The sequence below is a fragment of the Suillus subalutaceus genome (genome assembly GCF_016647625.1).
Source record: "Suillus subalutaceus strain FC151 chromosome Unknown DFJ58scaffold_158, whole genome shotgun sequence".
NCBI classification, from domain to species: Eukaryota; Fungi; Basidiomycota; class Agaricomycetes; order Boletales; family Suillaceae; genus Suillus; species Suillus subalutaceus.
This window is the reverse complement of record NW_024540407.1, coordinates 40,256-53,358: the sequence shown is the minus strand read 5'-3', so window position 1 is coordinate 53,358 and position 13,103 is coordinate 40,256. Positions and strand designations below refer to the sequence as shown.

The 13,103-nt window shown below is 48.4% G+C and overlaps 6 protein-coding genes across 6 annotated transcripts; 5 read left to right on the top strand and 1 right to left on the bottom strand.

The window, feature by feature from the left end:
• Window positions 1-687: 687 nt before the first annotated feature.
• DFJ58DRAFT_733824 (uncharacterized protein) lies at window positions 688-945 on the top strand (the record flags this gene model as incomplete). The annotated part of the gene is made up of 2 exons (XM_041386355.1): window positions 688-699; window positions 766-945. 2 exons carry the CDS (start codon window positions 688-690, stop codon window positions 943-945), a joined length of 192 nt encoding a protein of 63 aa, XP_041238144.1.
• Window positions 946-1,133: 188 nt separating this feature from the next.
• DFJ58DRAFT_861153 (GMC oxidoreductase-domain-containing protein) lies at window positions 1,134-3,772 on the top strand (the record flags this gene model as incomplete). Its single annotated transcript, XM_041394036.1, has 16 exons — window positions 1,134-1,179; window positions 1,240-1,491; window positions 1,546-1,637; window positions 1,691-1,870; window positions 1,928-1,938; window positions 1,988-2,096; window positions 2,182-2,383; window positions 2,435-2,524; window positions 2,578-2,626; window positions 2,675-2,812; window positions 2,862-2,925; window positions 2,978-3,066; window positions 3,114-3,337; window positions 3,390-3,409; window positions 3,469-3,591; window positions 3,641-3,772. 16 exons carry the CDS (start codon window positions 1,134-1,136, stop codon window positions 3,770-3,772), a joined length of 1,821 nt encoding a protein of 606 aa, XP_041238143.1.
• A 695-nt stretch (window positions 3,773-4,467) lies between these two features.
• Window positions 4,468-6,184, bottom strand: DFJ58DRAFT_917174 (RNA polymerase Rpc34 subunit-domain-containing protein; the record flags this gene model as incomplete). The annotated part of the gene is made up of 7 exons (XM_041395514.1): window positions 4,468-5,170; window positions 5,233-5,340; window positions 5,486-5,629; window positions 5,685-5,797; window positions 5,863-5,933; window positions 5,985-6,058; window positions 6,113-6,184. 7 exons carry the CDS (start codon window positions 6,182-6,184, stop codon window positions 4,961-4,963), a joined length of 792 nt encoding a protein of 263 aa, XP_041238142.1. The 3' UTR covers window positions 4,468-4,960.
• Window positions 6,185-6,834: 650 nt separating this feature from the next.
• DFJ58DRAFT_668352 (uncharacterized protein) lies at window positions 6,835-7,298 on the top strand (the record flags this gene model as incomplete). The annotated part of the gene is made up of 3 exons (XM_041382691.1): window positions 6,835-6,927; window positions 6,974-7,152; window positions 7,214-7,298. Coding segments are annotated over 3 exons (357 nt in total), but the record flags the coding sequence as incomplete, so codon positions are not given.
• A 1,532-nt stretch (window positions 7,299-8,830) lies between these two features.
• Window positions 8,831-11,631, top strand: DFJ58DRAFT_749258 (DAHP synthetase; the record flags this gene model as incomplete). Its single annotated transcript, XM_041387643.1, has 9 exons — window positions 8,831-9,168; window positions 10,066-10,083; window positions 10,130-10,343; window positions 10,549-10,852; window positions 10,912-10,973; window positions 11,026-11,111; window positions 11,179-11,377; window positions 11,434-11,473; window positions 11,528-11,631. 9 exons carry the CDS (start codon window positions 8,831-8,833, stop codon window positions 11,629-11,631), a joined length of 1,365 nt encoding a protein of 454 aa, XP_041238140.1.
• Window positions 11,632-11,691: 60 nt separating this feature from the next.
• DFJ58DRAFT_125239 (uncharacterized protein) lies at window positions 11,692-12,639 on the top strand. The gene is made up of 5 exons (XM_041378748.1): window positions 11,692-11,809; window positions 11,858-11,939; window positions 12,002-12,188; window positions 12,284-12,370; window positions 12,494-12,639. The coding sequence occupies exons 1-5, from the start codon at window positions 11,807-11,809 to the stop codon at window positions 12,561-12,563; spliced, it is 429 nt and encodes a 142-aa protein (XP_041238139.1). The 5' UTR covers window positions 11,692-11,806; the 3' UTR covers window positions 12,564-12,639.
• The last annotated feature ends 464 nt before the right edge of the window (window positions 12,640-13,103 follow it).

Genomic DNA, 13,103 nt, shown 5'->3' with positions numbered 1-13,103 from the left:
CCTTCCTCTGTGCACTTCCCCCTCCCATCGTCTCCTTCACCACAATCTAAATAGCAGGACGCGGTAGGGGTGGTAACACGTGGCTCTCGCCTGCAGGGTGCTTGCAGATGTTGTTTAAGATCTGTATTGGATTGAAAGGGTCTTCGCCAGGGCCAGGTGAGACTTACACACCTCTTATTCATTAGTGTTCGATTATCTGATATTGAGCAGTACCAGGCCTAACAACTTCGTATCCATTCAATACCTCTATGTACTAGCCATCATCAACGCATGCCACGTAGACTTCACCTCCCGATGGGTCCACAAAGTCCGTCTCAAATGGCTAAACGACATGTATACCCTCTTCCCGTCCTCCAAACCAACATTAAAACCAGAACCGGGGAATTTTGGGAGATACTGGTAAACAGGAATTTTGCCGGGGGCGTGGCAGATGTGACAATCGGTACGGTACCGTCCATCCCCTTCTTATCGTGACCTACAGGCTAATGCTCATCGATAAATAGGAAGTGGCCTCAACGTCCTAAATGCACCACCCTTCGCCTCACTCGCCCAACTCGCATCTACACCTACCCCAGGGCTCTGTATAATCCGTAGCAGCAGCAGTTCTAACCTTCTTTGAGCGCATATGGAGTTCTTTTTTGGAGAATGAGGAACAGGAGTTTCACCCGTTCACCAATACCTCCGATCATGGTTGCATTCGTATGTCTCTGTTATGTTTTGCTTTACGTCCGTTTACTTACTCGTACTTATTCGTGGTTCGGACAGAGGCCAGCTCGTCACACTAACGAATCGGACTCCCCACCGAAGCGTCCGCATCGTCGTATCACTCCCGGTCATGGGTTGTTGCGCACGGTTCCAATGGGTGGAGGGGAGTTCATTGATCTACAGCCTGATGGGAATGGTTTTGATATGCTGAAGGCGTTGATATTGAAGAAGAAAGAGTAGCAGTGAAGTAGCTGAGTAGGCCTAGTATGAACGCGGGAGAGCACAATGCATCACAATAGCGCACTAGTAGCGCTCTTATCTTTTCGAACGTCAGCGCTGTCTTTGTCGTTCGCTTCAGTGAGTGACCGGATATAAACTTCAGGACGCACTCAGGCTGACGATTGGTTTCCCGCTTGAAGCACCCTTCGATGTCTCATCCAATCATATCAGAATTCGATATCATTTTTGCTGGAGGTGAGTGATATATCTTACATGGTGGCGATTCTCTTGACGTAACGCTGTATCGCGGTTCAGGTGGTACCACAGCTTGTGTTGTCGCAGGCCGTCTGGCTGCATGGGATCCCTCGCTTAGTATCTTAATTCTCGAAGGGGGCCAACACACGCTCAATCAAGCTGCGCATGCACAGCCTTACCGATTTCTAAGCCTTCGGGCGCCTACGGGTACCACCATGACATTCAATGTTGGAAATCCAAGTCCACGTCTCAACGGCCGTGCTCCGATCGTTCCGTGCGCCCATTGCATTGGTGGAGGCTCAAGTGTGAATAGTTCGTAGTATTCTTGCACTGAATAACATGGCTCTGATACGTTGACTTGGTCAGCTATGGCTTACACTCGTGCGCCTGCCTCAGATTTTGATGACTGGGGAGCCGACGGGTGGGAATCTAAGAACTTGATTCCCCTCATGAAGAAGGTCCTTCATTGAATAATCTCCATATTTCTCAAGCTGAACTATTCATTGCTTAGCTGGAGACATATGAGGTGAAACCCGATCGCCCAACCCACGGGTACAGTGGACCTATCAAAGTGTCCTCTGGCGGATGCAAACTAGGTGCCAGCGAAGAGTTCATCCGTGTTGGCATGACGTATCACAAGAGGCAATATATGGAAGACACTGATGATTTAGAAACATGTAACACATACAGTGTGCGCCACTGATTTTCTTTTTCCGTGTGCGGAGTCCGCTAACAAGATCCATTTCAGCCATGGGCGAAGTGAGCTTGTACTCGTCATCTATTGTGAATTGGGCTCATAGTTGAGAAGGTACATTGACGGGACAACTGGAAGGCGTTCTGATGCGGCCCACCACTATGTCTACAACCAAGCTCACAATGCAAATTTGCAAATATGGGTTGGCAAGCAAGTGAAGCGCGTGATCTTCCAGTGAGTATTGCACATTCAAGTTGGATTGCAACTGCTGATGCCTGTTTCGAATGAAAGAGATAAGCGTGCCATAGGAGTCGAGCGATCCAGTATCTTGCCCAGACGCGGGTCAGTCATCAAGCATCGTGAGAGCATCAAAGCTTGTTGTTGTCTCTGCTGGGGCGTTCGGTTCGCCGGCCATTCTCGAGAGGTCTGGGATTGGTGCCGAAGCGATTCTCAAGCGGTGCGATATTGAGCAACTGGTGGACCTACCTGGCGTCGTAGAAAATTATCGAGGTCCATGTTCAACCATTTATCTCATGATGTTAACCTAAGGTTAAGTCTTAGATCACAACGGCATCTTTGTTCCATACTTTGCTGGTGACGGAGCTGTTACTATGGACCCCCTCTGGCGTGGGAAGGAGAGTGTTGTCCAGGGTAAACATGTTCTTGCCATATTCCGAGCCCCTTTAACCACCCAAACATTATAGAAAACCTGGCACAATGGAAACTTAATGGCAAGTCACTTATTGCCCAAAAGTTGGTACAAAACCTTCGATGCCGGTGACGTATTGACTGGCATTTCAGTGGCAGCGATGTAAAAATCAAATGGCGTCCTGACAATGATGAGCTGAAAGCCATGGGCCCAGCCTTTCAACCACGATGGAAAGAGTTCTTCCAAAACCGCCCAGACAAGGCTGTTGCAATATTTTCCCTTTTTGAGGGGTGTGTGCACATTAATTTGCTTTGACGTACGAATGCTCACGATAACCAGATACGCTGAGTTACCCTTGAGTATCCTTCCTCCTCGCAATTACTTGGCTGCTTTTTATTGTACAGTAATACCCCCCATCTGCTACCCCCGCGATCTTGTTCTGAACTTTCAAATAGCTGTACCCTACATCTGCCGGCAGCGTTCATATCAAATTGGACAAGAACGGCCAGGAAGGAATCGACTTCAATGCAGGCTACCTGGATGAGTGAGTCGGCAGTTTCATCCCACCGATGTGACTACGATAATTCACAGTCCATCCGATATCATACCTCTTAACTTTGGGTACAAAAAGATGCGCGAAATCTGCCGACGCATGCCTTCATACTGTGGTGAACCCCTCGCCAGCCATCCTTGTTTCCAAGAGGGGAGCGCTGCAGTCTGCGGAGAAACATCCGGGCCGGTGGATTTGAATGCGCCTGACTTGATCTACACAGCAGAAGATGACGAGGCGATCGATCGATTCCATCGTGACCGCGGTATGTCGTATCCCTATCGTTACTAGTGTTAAAATACTGAATTTATACTCAGTGCAAACGACAGGGCATTCGGTATGTACAGCTGAAACGTTCATGCTTTCACATGAGGTACCTGAACCTTGCGTGTGTAGCTCGGAACTTGCGCCATGAAGCCGAGGGCAGATCAAGGGGTCGTTGACGCTAGGTTAAACGTGTATGGCGTGACAAACATTAAAGTTGCGGACATGTCTATTGCGCCGAAAAATGTTGGCACAGTGGGTACTGGTCAGGGACTATTGATGTGCAGTCTAACCGTCTCTCTAGAACACATATTCGACAGCGCTTCTCATTGGAGAGAAGGCTGCGATGATCATTGCTGATGAGCTGTGTATCAATGCAGACCAGCCTTGCAGTGACTCGGAGTCGTCATGGAGAAGTCCTCAATCACGTCTGTGATAGACGTCTTTGCAAGAGTGATCATTAGCATGTACTTTACGTGTCAATCATTGATACACAATCAACACGTATCTCAAATTTGCGAGGACAATATATGGATTGCAAGTTCAGGTAATATACATCAGGAAAAAATAGGGCTACAGATGGATATACATCGATGCCGAACGAGACACAATAAACACGACCCGCTGCAACCCACCACCCCGCCCAGTAGCCTAGCTGCCCTCCTGACCTCACTGCCATCCACCACTCCTCTGTGTCCAACCCAGTACATTCCTCTTCGCCTGGTCCAATAGTATTGGGACATCCTATTGTGGTGACAGAGGGCAGTCAAGCCAGCACTCGACACCATATTGTTTGAAACCCATAGAAACATTGTCGTACTACCGACAAGATGTCGGGCGAGAAATAGATGTTCGAATGATGCTCTTGCCAGGCGTGGCTTGCTAGAAACTCGTGGCCAGCACAGAGTGCTTGTCACCTCGTGCGGAGAATTGAGTACGTGGCAATGTCTGCAAGCAATACGTGAGATCCGGAGCAGCGGATGAAGTGGTAATACTGTGGTTCGATGTCAGTTTAGACAGATAAAGTACCCTGTTGCACATTTGTCCTTGTCAGAAGTCAGCAGATGCCTCATTTCATCTAGAAACGATAAGGCAAACAAGACGTAGACACCACTTACTGTGCATTTTATGGTCCAATTGCTCGCCGGGCATCATGCCCATAATTATACTGCTTGCCACAAGGGCGCCCCTCATCACTGTATCTCCCGCAGGTCATGCGTGAAGGTGCCTGGGAGAACGTGGCGGGCATGACCAGATACGTGGCGGGCAACAAGGAGATTGGGGGATGATGTAACATGGCGCCGGGCGAGGGCGGATAGACCTTTGGCGCTAAAATGTACAGCGGAGTCTGCACTAACCGCACCCGAAGACTGGTTAAATACCAGACTTTTGGTCGTGTTCGTGGTCTCGTTCGAATAGATAGTGTTGACCATGGTGGGAAGAAGTAAGTAATATGTACTGGTGTCATGTTGAGAAGGCACTCATACGAAGTTTCGTGCAGTAGACTGCAGCTGAGTCACGATGTGCAGGTCCAATGCAGGAAACACGGCCGTGAAAAATCTCGACAGGAATTGCAGTAAGGGTGCAGAAATGCTCTTCTTCAGACTCGTCGTCATCGTCGCTGTCACTGGAACTGTCCGTACGACGCCGTTTTCGCGTTTTGGATTTGGATTTCGGACGAGCTGCGTTTACGTTTCTTGCGAGTAGCTGAGTCTGATTCCGAGTCCGAGTCCGAGTCCGAGTCTGAGTCCGAGCTTGAGTCCGAGTGCGAGTCTGAAGAAGTTGCATTGTCGGAGTCGACTGTAGCGTCCCATGGCATTGTGAATGCGGGTAACTATAAACCAATCAATCAATCCATCAGATAACAAGTGGAATGAAGCGAAGCAAGTGACGAACCTTCTCAATCTCCCCATCCAACTCCAGTACTCTCAAAAGCATTTCGACATGTTCGACGCCCAATTGCGTCTCCGTGAGCTTGCTTTTACTTAGAAAATGTTGTATGTGCTGAGCAGATGGGTAGGTGGGTGCGGCGCTTATGGAGTAGAGTCTGTTTTCGTTTTGGGAGGAGGCTTTGGAGCTTTGTTTGGGGGAAGGACTGCCAGAAAATAATGTTGAAGTTTGAATTGTAGGGAGAAGGAGAGGGACGTACACGGTCACGAATGTAATGCAGACATGCGGTTGAGAGGAGCTTGATGAATTCCGTGTCAAGTTCGTTGTCGGTGTACCATGGCCCACCTGTAAGTTCGACTGAAGGTTCTAGGTGCGCGAGCATGTAGATCTTGCGCGTTGGGTGCTAGTGCAACCGTATATGAAAAAAGGTGCCCAGAAATTTGAAAGGTGAAACATACCTTGACGGCTTTGATAGCCTTCACGAGCTGCTTCTGAACGAGTGATTTGAGGCACCTGTCGATGACGGTTTGGTGCAGTTCGGTTTTAGTCTTTAAGTGTTTGGTCCAGATTCCTGTGCGTTACACGACATCAGATAAGTCTTGACGTTCGGTGTCCGATTCGAGGCGCAGAACTCACCTTCGTTTGCGGAAGCTTGGATATGACCGAGCACCATGGCTTCTTCACCGCTCATATCTTTTTCCTGTGTTCTGCATGTCAGGGGATTCTAGGGGAAGACGCGATGGAGATATGGTACATACACTTCTATCTCCTTTTTCATTACGGCTCGGAACGAAATAATACCTGCCGCGTTGGACAGGACTTTGAGCATGCCCTTCGGGTTTGCATATCAGGACCATAGAAAGAGATATCACGTAGAGGTACTCACGGCTCCCAGGAGAAAGTTGATGGCTAATGTTCTGAGTAGGGGAGGGTGAGTCACCCTAGGGCGGCGCGCCATCAGGTGCGCGGATATAACTTCTGCGTGAAGGTCTAGTTGTTAGGGGACCATAGCTAACAACTCAGATAGATAGGAAGTCTCACTGCGCCTCGATTTCTCGGTGCGCTGCAATCTTGGGCATGTGCTCACTGATACTTAGATGCATGAGCCAATCGAGACATCGTCCGCGATTATATACCTGACAGAAAAAAACTATATCCCGTGCTGCTGTAATGCAGCAACCTCAGTGGTAGCCATGACAGGAAAGTGGACTCGGACGAGTTCGCCATCGATGTTGATTGGCCGGCAATACCAAGAGGAAACCGACAACATTCTCACAACATGCGCCACGGACATCCATGAGAGTTATTGTAGTTGAGCAAGGCGACATCCAGTACTCAAGGGATTGGGTGTCATTTGCAGTGACGAGCTAGAGCACCGATATTTCAGGCTGAGTGAAAGTTCGAAGACGGTCACGTGACACAAGGGGGCGGCAGCTGCGTCATGACTCATGGCAAGGGGTACAACGGTCCCCTTGCCATGACCAGTTTTCCCTCAACACGCGTTCTCAGAAGGGTTTTTCATTGGACAACGACCTGAAGTCAGATAGTGAACATGTGCCGTGTACAGAGTGTGCGCAACTACGGAAAACGCCTCTTGCACTACTTGTGGATGACCTTGGCATTCTTCGTGAGGGGGACGAACCTGCTATCGAAGATGTATTGCGACGGCAGCTCCTAGACAAAGATCGCGAGAATGATAAGGTGAGCTTAATTAGTCATGAGCGACGATCTATGCAGCGAAAATGAGCTGAGTTGGACTTATTCAAGCTTCAATCAACGATATCAACGCCACAACAGGTTACAACAACTGGCTTTGAGGCCACCCATCGAAAAGATCCAAGAGCTGGAGAAAGAACATAAAAATCTTGATCTGATTCTGCAGGGAACTCAGAGACAGAATGAAAGGTGCATGGCAGAGCTGGACAGGTGAGCACATACGTGCATGCCTATTATTCATTCAAGACGGTACATTGTCATAGACCCTTAGGGTGAAGATTAGGGAGAAAATGCTGGAGCAAGCTTTGGCTAAATTCGCAGGCCAGAATTGGCAGGTTTACACTCCTGCTAAATAACATAAATCGTACAAATCTGATGTGCTCTCAGGCTGCGCTCAACATAGCACCATCTTCTTCAACATTCGCAGCTCCGGCACACCTCTTCTTGAGCTACGTCCATCGTCTACTTTTAGCCCTTCTCACTCGCTTCTCATTACCAATTACTTGTTTGGCTCTGACGCTTATCTCCTTCCTTCATTTCCGATCCTTCCTTGCCCTCTTTTTTGGTCCTCGTTTCTCTTTCCATCACCTGGATACTCGGTCCTCCTTCCTTGTTCCAATTGCGTCTTTCTCACATAATTTTACGCTTCTATCTACTCGTTCTTTTTCTTATTCTTATTCTTATTTGATTACACTTTGATCTGTTCCGATCTTGTTTGATATTCACTCATCTCGACCAATCGATCCCTTGATTTTCTCCTTCGACTTCCCAACCAGATTTTCGCTTCTTTATAATCCCGACCCGGGGATGCCTCCTTTCAAATGACATTCCTCCTTCCAAACATCATTCCTTTCAAACGTTAACTGTTGACACACAGTCAACACGACGCCGACGCTCGCACAGCTCTATGGCCTCTCTTCCGTTACCTCCTCTGGCACGACGTAGCGACAGAACATGCAAGTGCTGACACTAATTATGAGTATTACGAGCAGGTGCGTTCGTTTGTTTTAGATTTTTCGCATCTGATCATTTTTCCTTGCATCTACTCATCTACCGTGCATTTAATTGTCATGCTCACACATCTAATCATCACACACGCACATCTAACACTCGCACATCCAATCATCCTATCCAATGCTCACATCCAACCGACCATCTGATCTAACCCCCACATCAAACACCACGCACAAAAGGCCAACCTAGCATTCGCAATCCGCCTCGCCAGCATCGCCCAACCCGGCGACCTCGTAGTGCGTGCATATTTTATCATTTTGTATACCACACCTAACCCCTGTAACGCTACTCCCAACAGCCACCAAACTCTCAGAAAGGACGGATTCTACATGCTACTGAGCGCCGCAGACCTCGGAGTGATTATGCCCCTCAGGGATGGAATGAACACGACCTCGATGGAGTTCGTGATCGCACAAGGGCGCATGAAGTGCTCTCCGCTCGTTTTGAGCGAGTTTATGGGGATCAGCCAGCATATGGCTGATGCATTCCAGTTGAACCATTGAGATCTCGGGGTGCGTAATATCTACTCATTCAGGGCTTCTGCGTTTGGCGGCTGTGTGGCGGGTAGGATGTAACGGCTGCGATGAACCGCGGGCTGGTGATGTCGGAGCAGGAGAAAGCGTCAAGGCACGCGGTGTTACACAAGGTCATAACAACTCACACATCCCACACGTGAGCTGCATTCCTTGCCAAGATGCTGCTCTCTCATATCAACAGATAAAACACCATGCGTCAGACCCCATACATCCCCAAAGACAAGATCAAGGAGCTATACGATAACGCCGGGAAGCATTTCTTCTTGTTCGATTACTACATGAGTGGTGGGCGAGGGATATGGTGCTGGACGTTGACATTTGGTGGATAGGGCACGCTCATGCTGATCGTCAAGATGCCGTTGATGGCGCTTCCTTCCCCTGATGCACTCACAGTGCTCGCGAGACTTACATCTGACCCGAACAATATTGTGTACATTGTATCTGGCTGTGACCAGGCGTTCCTCGAAGTACACCTAGGCCTTCCTGCGTCTTTGGATGAGCATGGTGGATTCATCTGTTCGCCCGATAGTACCGTATGGATGAATTTTACTGTGAGTTTGGATATGGGCCGGATGGAGGAAGTGGCAGAGATTTTCAGATATTACACGGAGCGTACTACTGGGAGTCATCGAGATGAAGAAGAGCTCGATTACCGGTCGACTGATCCCGAGTGGGGGTGCGTGTTCCACAGTTTATGTTTCTGATTTACTTGTGATGCTTCTCACCACCTGGTTATTCTATGTCCCCCTTTTTGGTACCTTATTCAACCTCGAAGCTGTACTGGAAGCGTCATAGCATCCCGTTATGTAACCTGGTAAGTGCTGCTGAATCCTGGCCACCTTCACGGTAATGAAAGTATTCATGCTCAGTATCGCAACTGCGTTTTTTGATAACATCATCGTTCTGCAAGCACTGTATATCCCGATCGATCTCTTCGTTCCACTCAGGGCTGAGCAATCCGTCAGACTGATCACGCTCGGTGTATTCTTGGGCTTGACTCTGTTCACTTGCCAGTCGAAGGTATGCTCCTTAAACTGATCTACTACTACTCGATTCTGATAATCTGTTCAGTAATGACGACGCGTGTTTCGTTCTTGGAAGTGGGCAGAAAGCTGAGACACAATTTGTACGTTCTCTCACGATCATGCGATTGCCTTTGCGCTTAGCAAGTGGTTTCGGATTGGGAGCTCAGCTCCCAAGCCACTGGCAGATCTCCCGACCCTTATGAATTGGATCGGTTCGCAGAAGATCGAGCTTATCGGTTTTCATTGCCATTGCTTCGAGCTCAGGCTGGAGTGCGGATGGATTCATTCTCGACCTCTACCACTCCGATTTCTACCCTGAGGACAGCCTGGTTGTAGCCAGAGGAACGGTTGTTAGAGAAATTGTATCGCACCCAGGCTTTCTGACAGTGTTCTGAGCGTTTCGATTTGATGCTCTGAGTTTCGTTTTCTGACATCGCTGGCACGTTTGAACAGCTGTCACATGACTGAGAAAAGCACTACGTTGAATGGTATACAAATTTAGTAACAAGCATAAGTCGGACACCATCTGATTCCAATTCCTATTACAGTGGTGACAACGTCAATGGGTACAACAAGAGAACCTATCTTGATTGAAAACTAAACTTTTATCAGGCTTGATCCCAATGATCGAACCCCGGATCCTGAAAGGCTCCTCAGGTTTGTGCTTGACTACCTCATCATAATCGACACGAACATCCTCCCCCATATTAGTGCCTACTTTCATTCCACCGCTACCCTCAATTACGTTCGTGGCCTCCTCACATCCGGATTCGCTTCATCACCCGTGGGACTGGTTCCTCTCACATGTCCGTTCGCCAGCATTACGGTCAGTATATCTTCGCACATGCTCTTGCACGCCTGATCTCGGATATCGTCTCCACCGCAGGAGCGAGTTTGAAATAATCACCCGAGGTCTTTCTGACGCGCTTGACTTCAGCCACACGATAGGCGCTGACTTAGGTAGGGAAAGTGTATCCCTTCGACCGGGGTGGTGGTCGAGGTGTTCTAGGCGAGGTTGACTTTTATACAAGGTCAGCTCCCTGATGGCATGGTATAGTGTAGTGGATCAAGTTAATGGTATCGGAAATTGCAGCCATGAAGGTTTAAAGTTGGACTGGGAACAAGCAATGTCACGGGAAGTCGATATCACTGGGTCAGGATCGTCTCTGAAGGAAAGGGGTTTCTACAATACTTCCGCCCACTTTCTATGGGTTGGCGACCGTATGCGACAACTGGATGGCGCCCATATTGAATATTTCCGAGGTATCCGCAATCCCATCGGCATCAAGGTCGGACCTTCATTACAAAACGAGGAACTAATCAGGCTCCTACAAAGTATGTTTAATTCATGGCGTACGTCTCGCAGAACGCACTTATCACATGCGTCTTCATAGTCGTAAATCCAAACAAAGAAAGTGGTCGCGTGACACTCATCACAAGATATGGAGCAGGAAAAGTGCGTTGTTCATTCCCAACTGTCTCAAACAACCTTTGATTAAGCTGTCAAGATCGGGGACCACCTCGCTGGCCACATCGAAGCCGTTAAGTGCTCTCAACACCCGGTCGCATGGGTGTGTGATCCCATGCATGGAAAGTACGTTTATATCCTTGATGTTGTGGAACGCGGACTGAGCCATTCTGAGCACGCTTACTTCCAGCAGCGGCTTCAAAATACGCAACTTTGGAACTGTCATAAGTGAGCTGACTTCCTGCATCCGTATCCATGCTGCATGTGGTTCTCGGCTTGGTGGAGTTAGTCTTGAGTTCACAGGCGAGCTTAATGACGAAGGCTTCAGCGTGACAGAGTGTCTTGGCGGAAGCATGGAGCTCAGCGAAGAACAACTGGGGCTCAGATATCATGTGTGCCAGACTACGTTCGTATTCAATTGCTCTTCTTACCCTCAATCTTAACGAAGTCATTCTGTGACCCCCAACTCAATTTCGAGCAATCAATAGGTATGGAGAGCCAAATTTAAGGAAAGAATTAGTTTCAGCTGACACATTTGACAGACGTCGCCTTCCTTATATCGAACTACTTCAAGGAGGAAAGGCTTGGTGACAAAGGAGAAAACGGTATCTATGCTGCCCTTGGAGGAAGAAAAATAATCTCATAGTAATCCAATGGAAATTGTAAAATCCATATCATACAGCTGTACAAGCGAGAGGTCTTGTCGGCCTTTGCTGCATTCATTTCCGAATGTTCGCCTGCATGCTCTTCCGAATTACGTCTCGCATGCATATTAGCTAGCGACCATGCGTCGTTTACGCAGCTGAAATTGGCAAATATTGATGGTAAGTTATCGGTGATGGCGGCCTACCCGAGAGTGAAACGACTACCAGTTCGCCGCTTCTGTCCGCATCAGGATGTTCCAGAAACGCCTGCGCATTACGCACAAGTTAAATTATGAATTTGTTGCAGGCGGTATGTGACGCAGGCCTCTTGAGGTTTTCGCCATGCTGATATAATAACACTACGACCTGCAGGACGTATATGGTGGTTCCGCTTTGTTATGGACAGTCAGTGGAAGTGGCGCATCAAGTTTGGCCTTGCTCCGCCCAGCCTTCCAGCTTGCCCAAAAGCTTCTTTTCGGATAGAAGACGATGGAGAACCCGGCCGCAAATCCTTGCACCTAACAGACACTAAGTTCGTCGAGACGGTTGTGCCAGATGTGTAAGTTTGTACTTTATCTGCTCTGACTCATTCAAAGGTACTGATGGATTTACGATTCCTGTGGGCTATTATTTGTCCCCGTGCCGGCTGCACAGACCTTATTACGATATGATATATAGCGGGGTAGCTGGCAAGGCTGCCAACTGCCTTCAGTGGTCTTTGGGCGATTGGGTGATGCACGAGTAAGTCTTTAGGTTCCTTAGCTCCGAGTCGCTCCATGTTATATGATGTGCTTGGAGCAATCGTATTAACGACATATATTGTGACTCCTTCTTTGTCGAATTTAACTGACTGTGTTGCGGCAGGAATCCCGTTCATGTGGACCGCGATGGCGCCCTACATGTAACGATGGAAATGATATGCAAAAATTGGTAGTTTGTTGTGGCACTTGTTTCTTGCATCAGGAACAAGTGAACGGGCCATTATTGTTGAGCCATACGAGCAAAAATATGACTTGGAAGAATATTCGTTCCTTACGCCTTCGGACGTCCCTTAGCAGTCTTATTTTAACAGATGACTCGAATGATTACAATAATAGATGTTTATAAACCACATTCGCTGTCGCCTTTTCCTCGTTCTCTTCTCCGAATAGTGCGCGAATGTCTCTTCGACAACGCACTCTCGATACGGCGGTGTATAGTTGACCATGCGCGAACGAATCCGTGCGCAAGTCGAGCACTCCTTTTTCCAACGTCAGCCCTTGACAACCGTTAAAAGTCGTTGCATATGCCGGTCGCAGTGGAAACTGCTTTCGATTGACTGTCCAGCTTGAGCGTGGTGGATTGAAAGCAAATGTGATCCGAGGCACGCAATATATCTCGCCAGTGTTAGGAATCTGTACCTCTACAAATCTTCGATGAAGTGCAGTGATGCGCACACGTGCGTTACGCACAAGTCCATTTTCGACGGACATGT

What these genes read in the sequence shown, in the direction of transcription:
- DFJ58DRAFT_125239 (XM_041378748.1), top strand. An exon ending in GAGACGGTTGTGCCAGATGT is followed by an intron (nt 12,189 to 12,283) that starts GTAAGTTTGTAC and finishes CCGGCTGCACAG; the next exon opens with ACCTTATTACGATATGATAT. An exon ending in GGCGATTGGGTGATGCACGA is followed by an intron (nt 12,371 to 12,493) that starts GTAAGTCTTTAG and finishes GTGTTGCGGCAG; the next exon opens with GAATCCCGTTCATGTGGACC.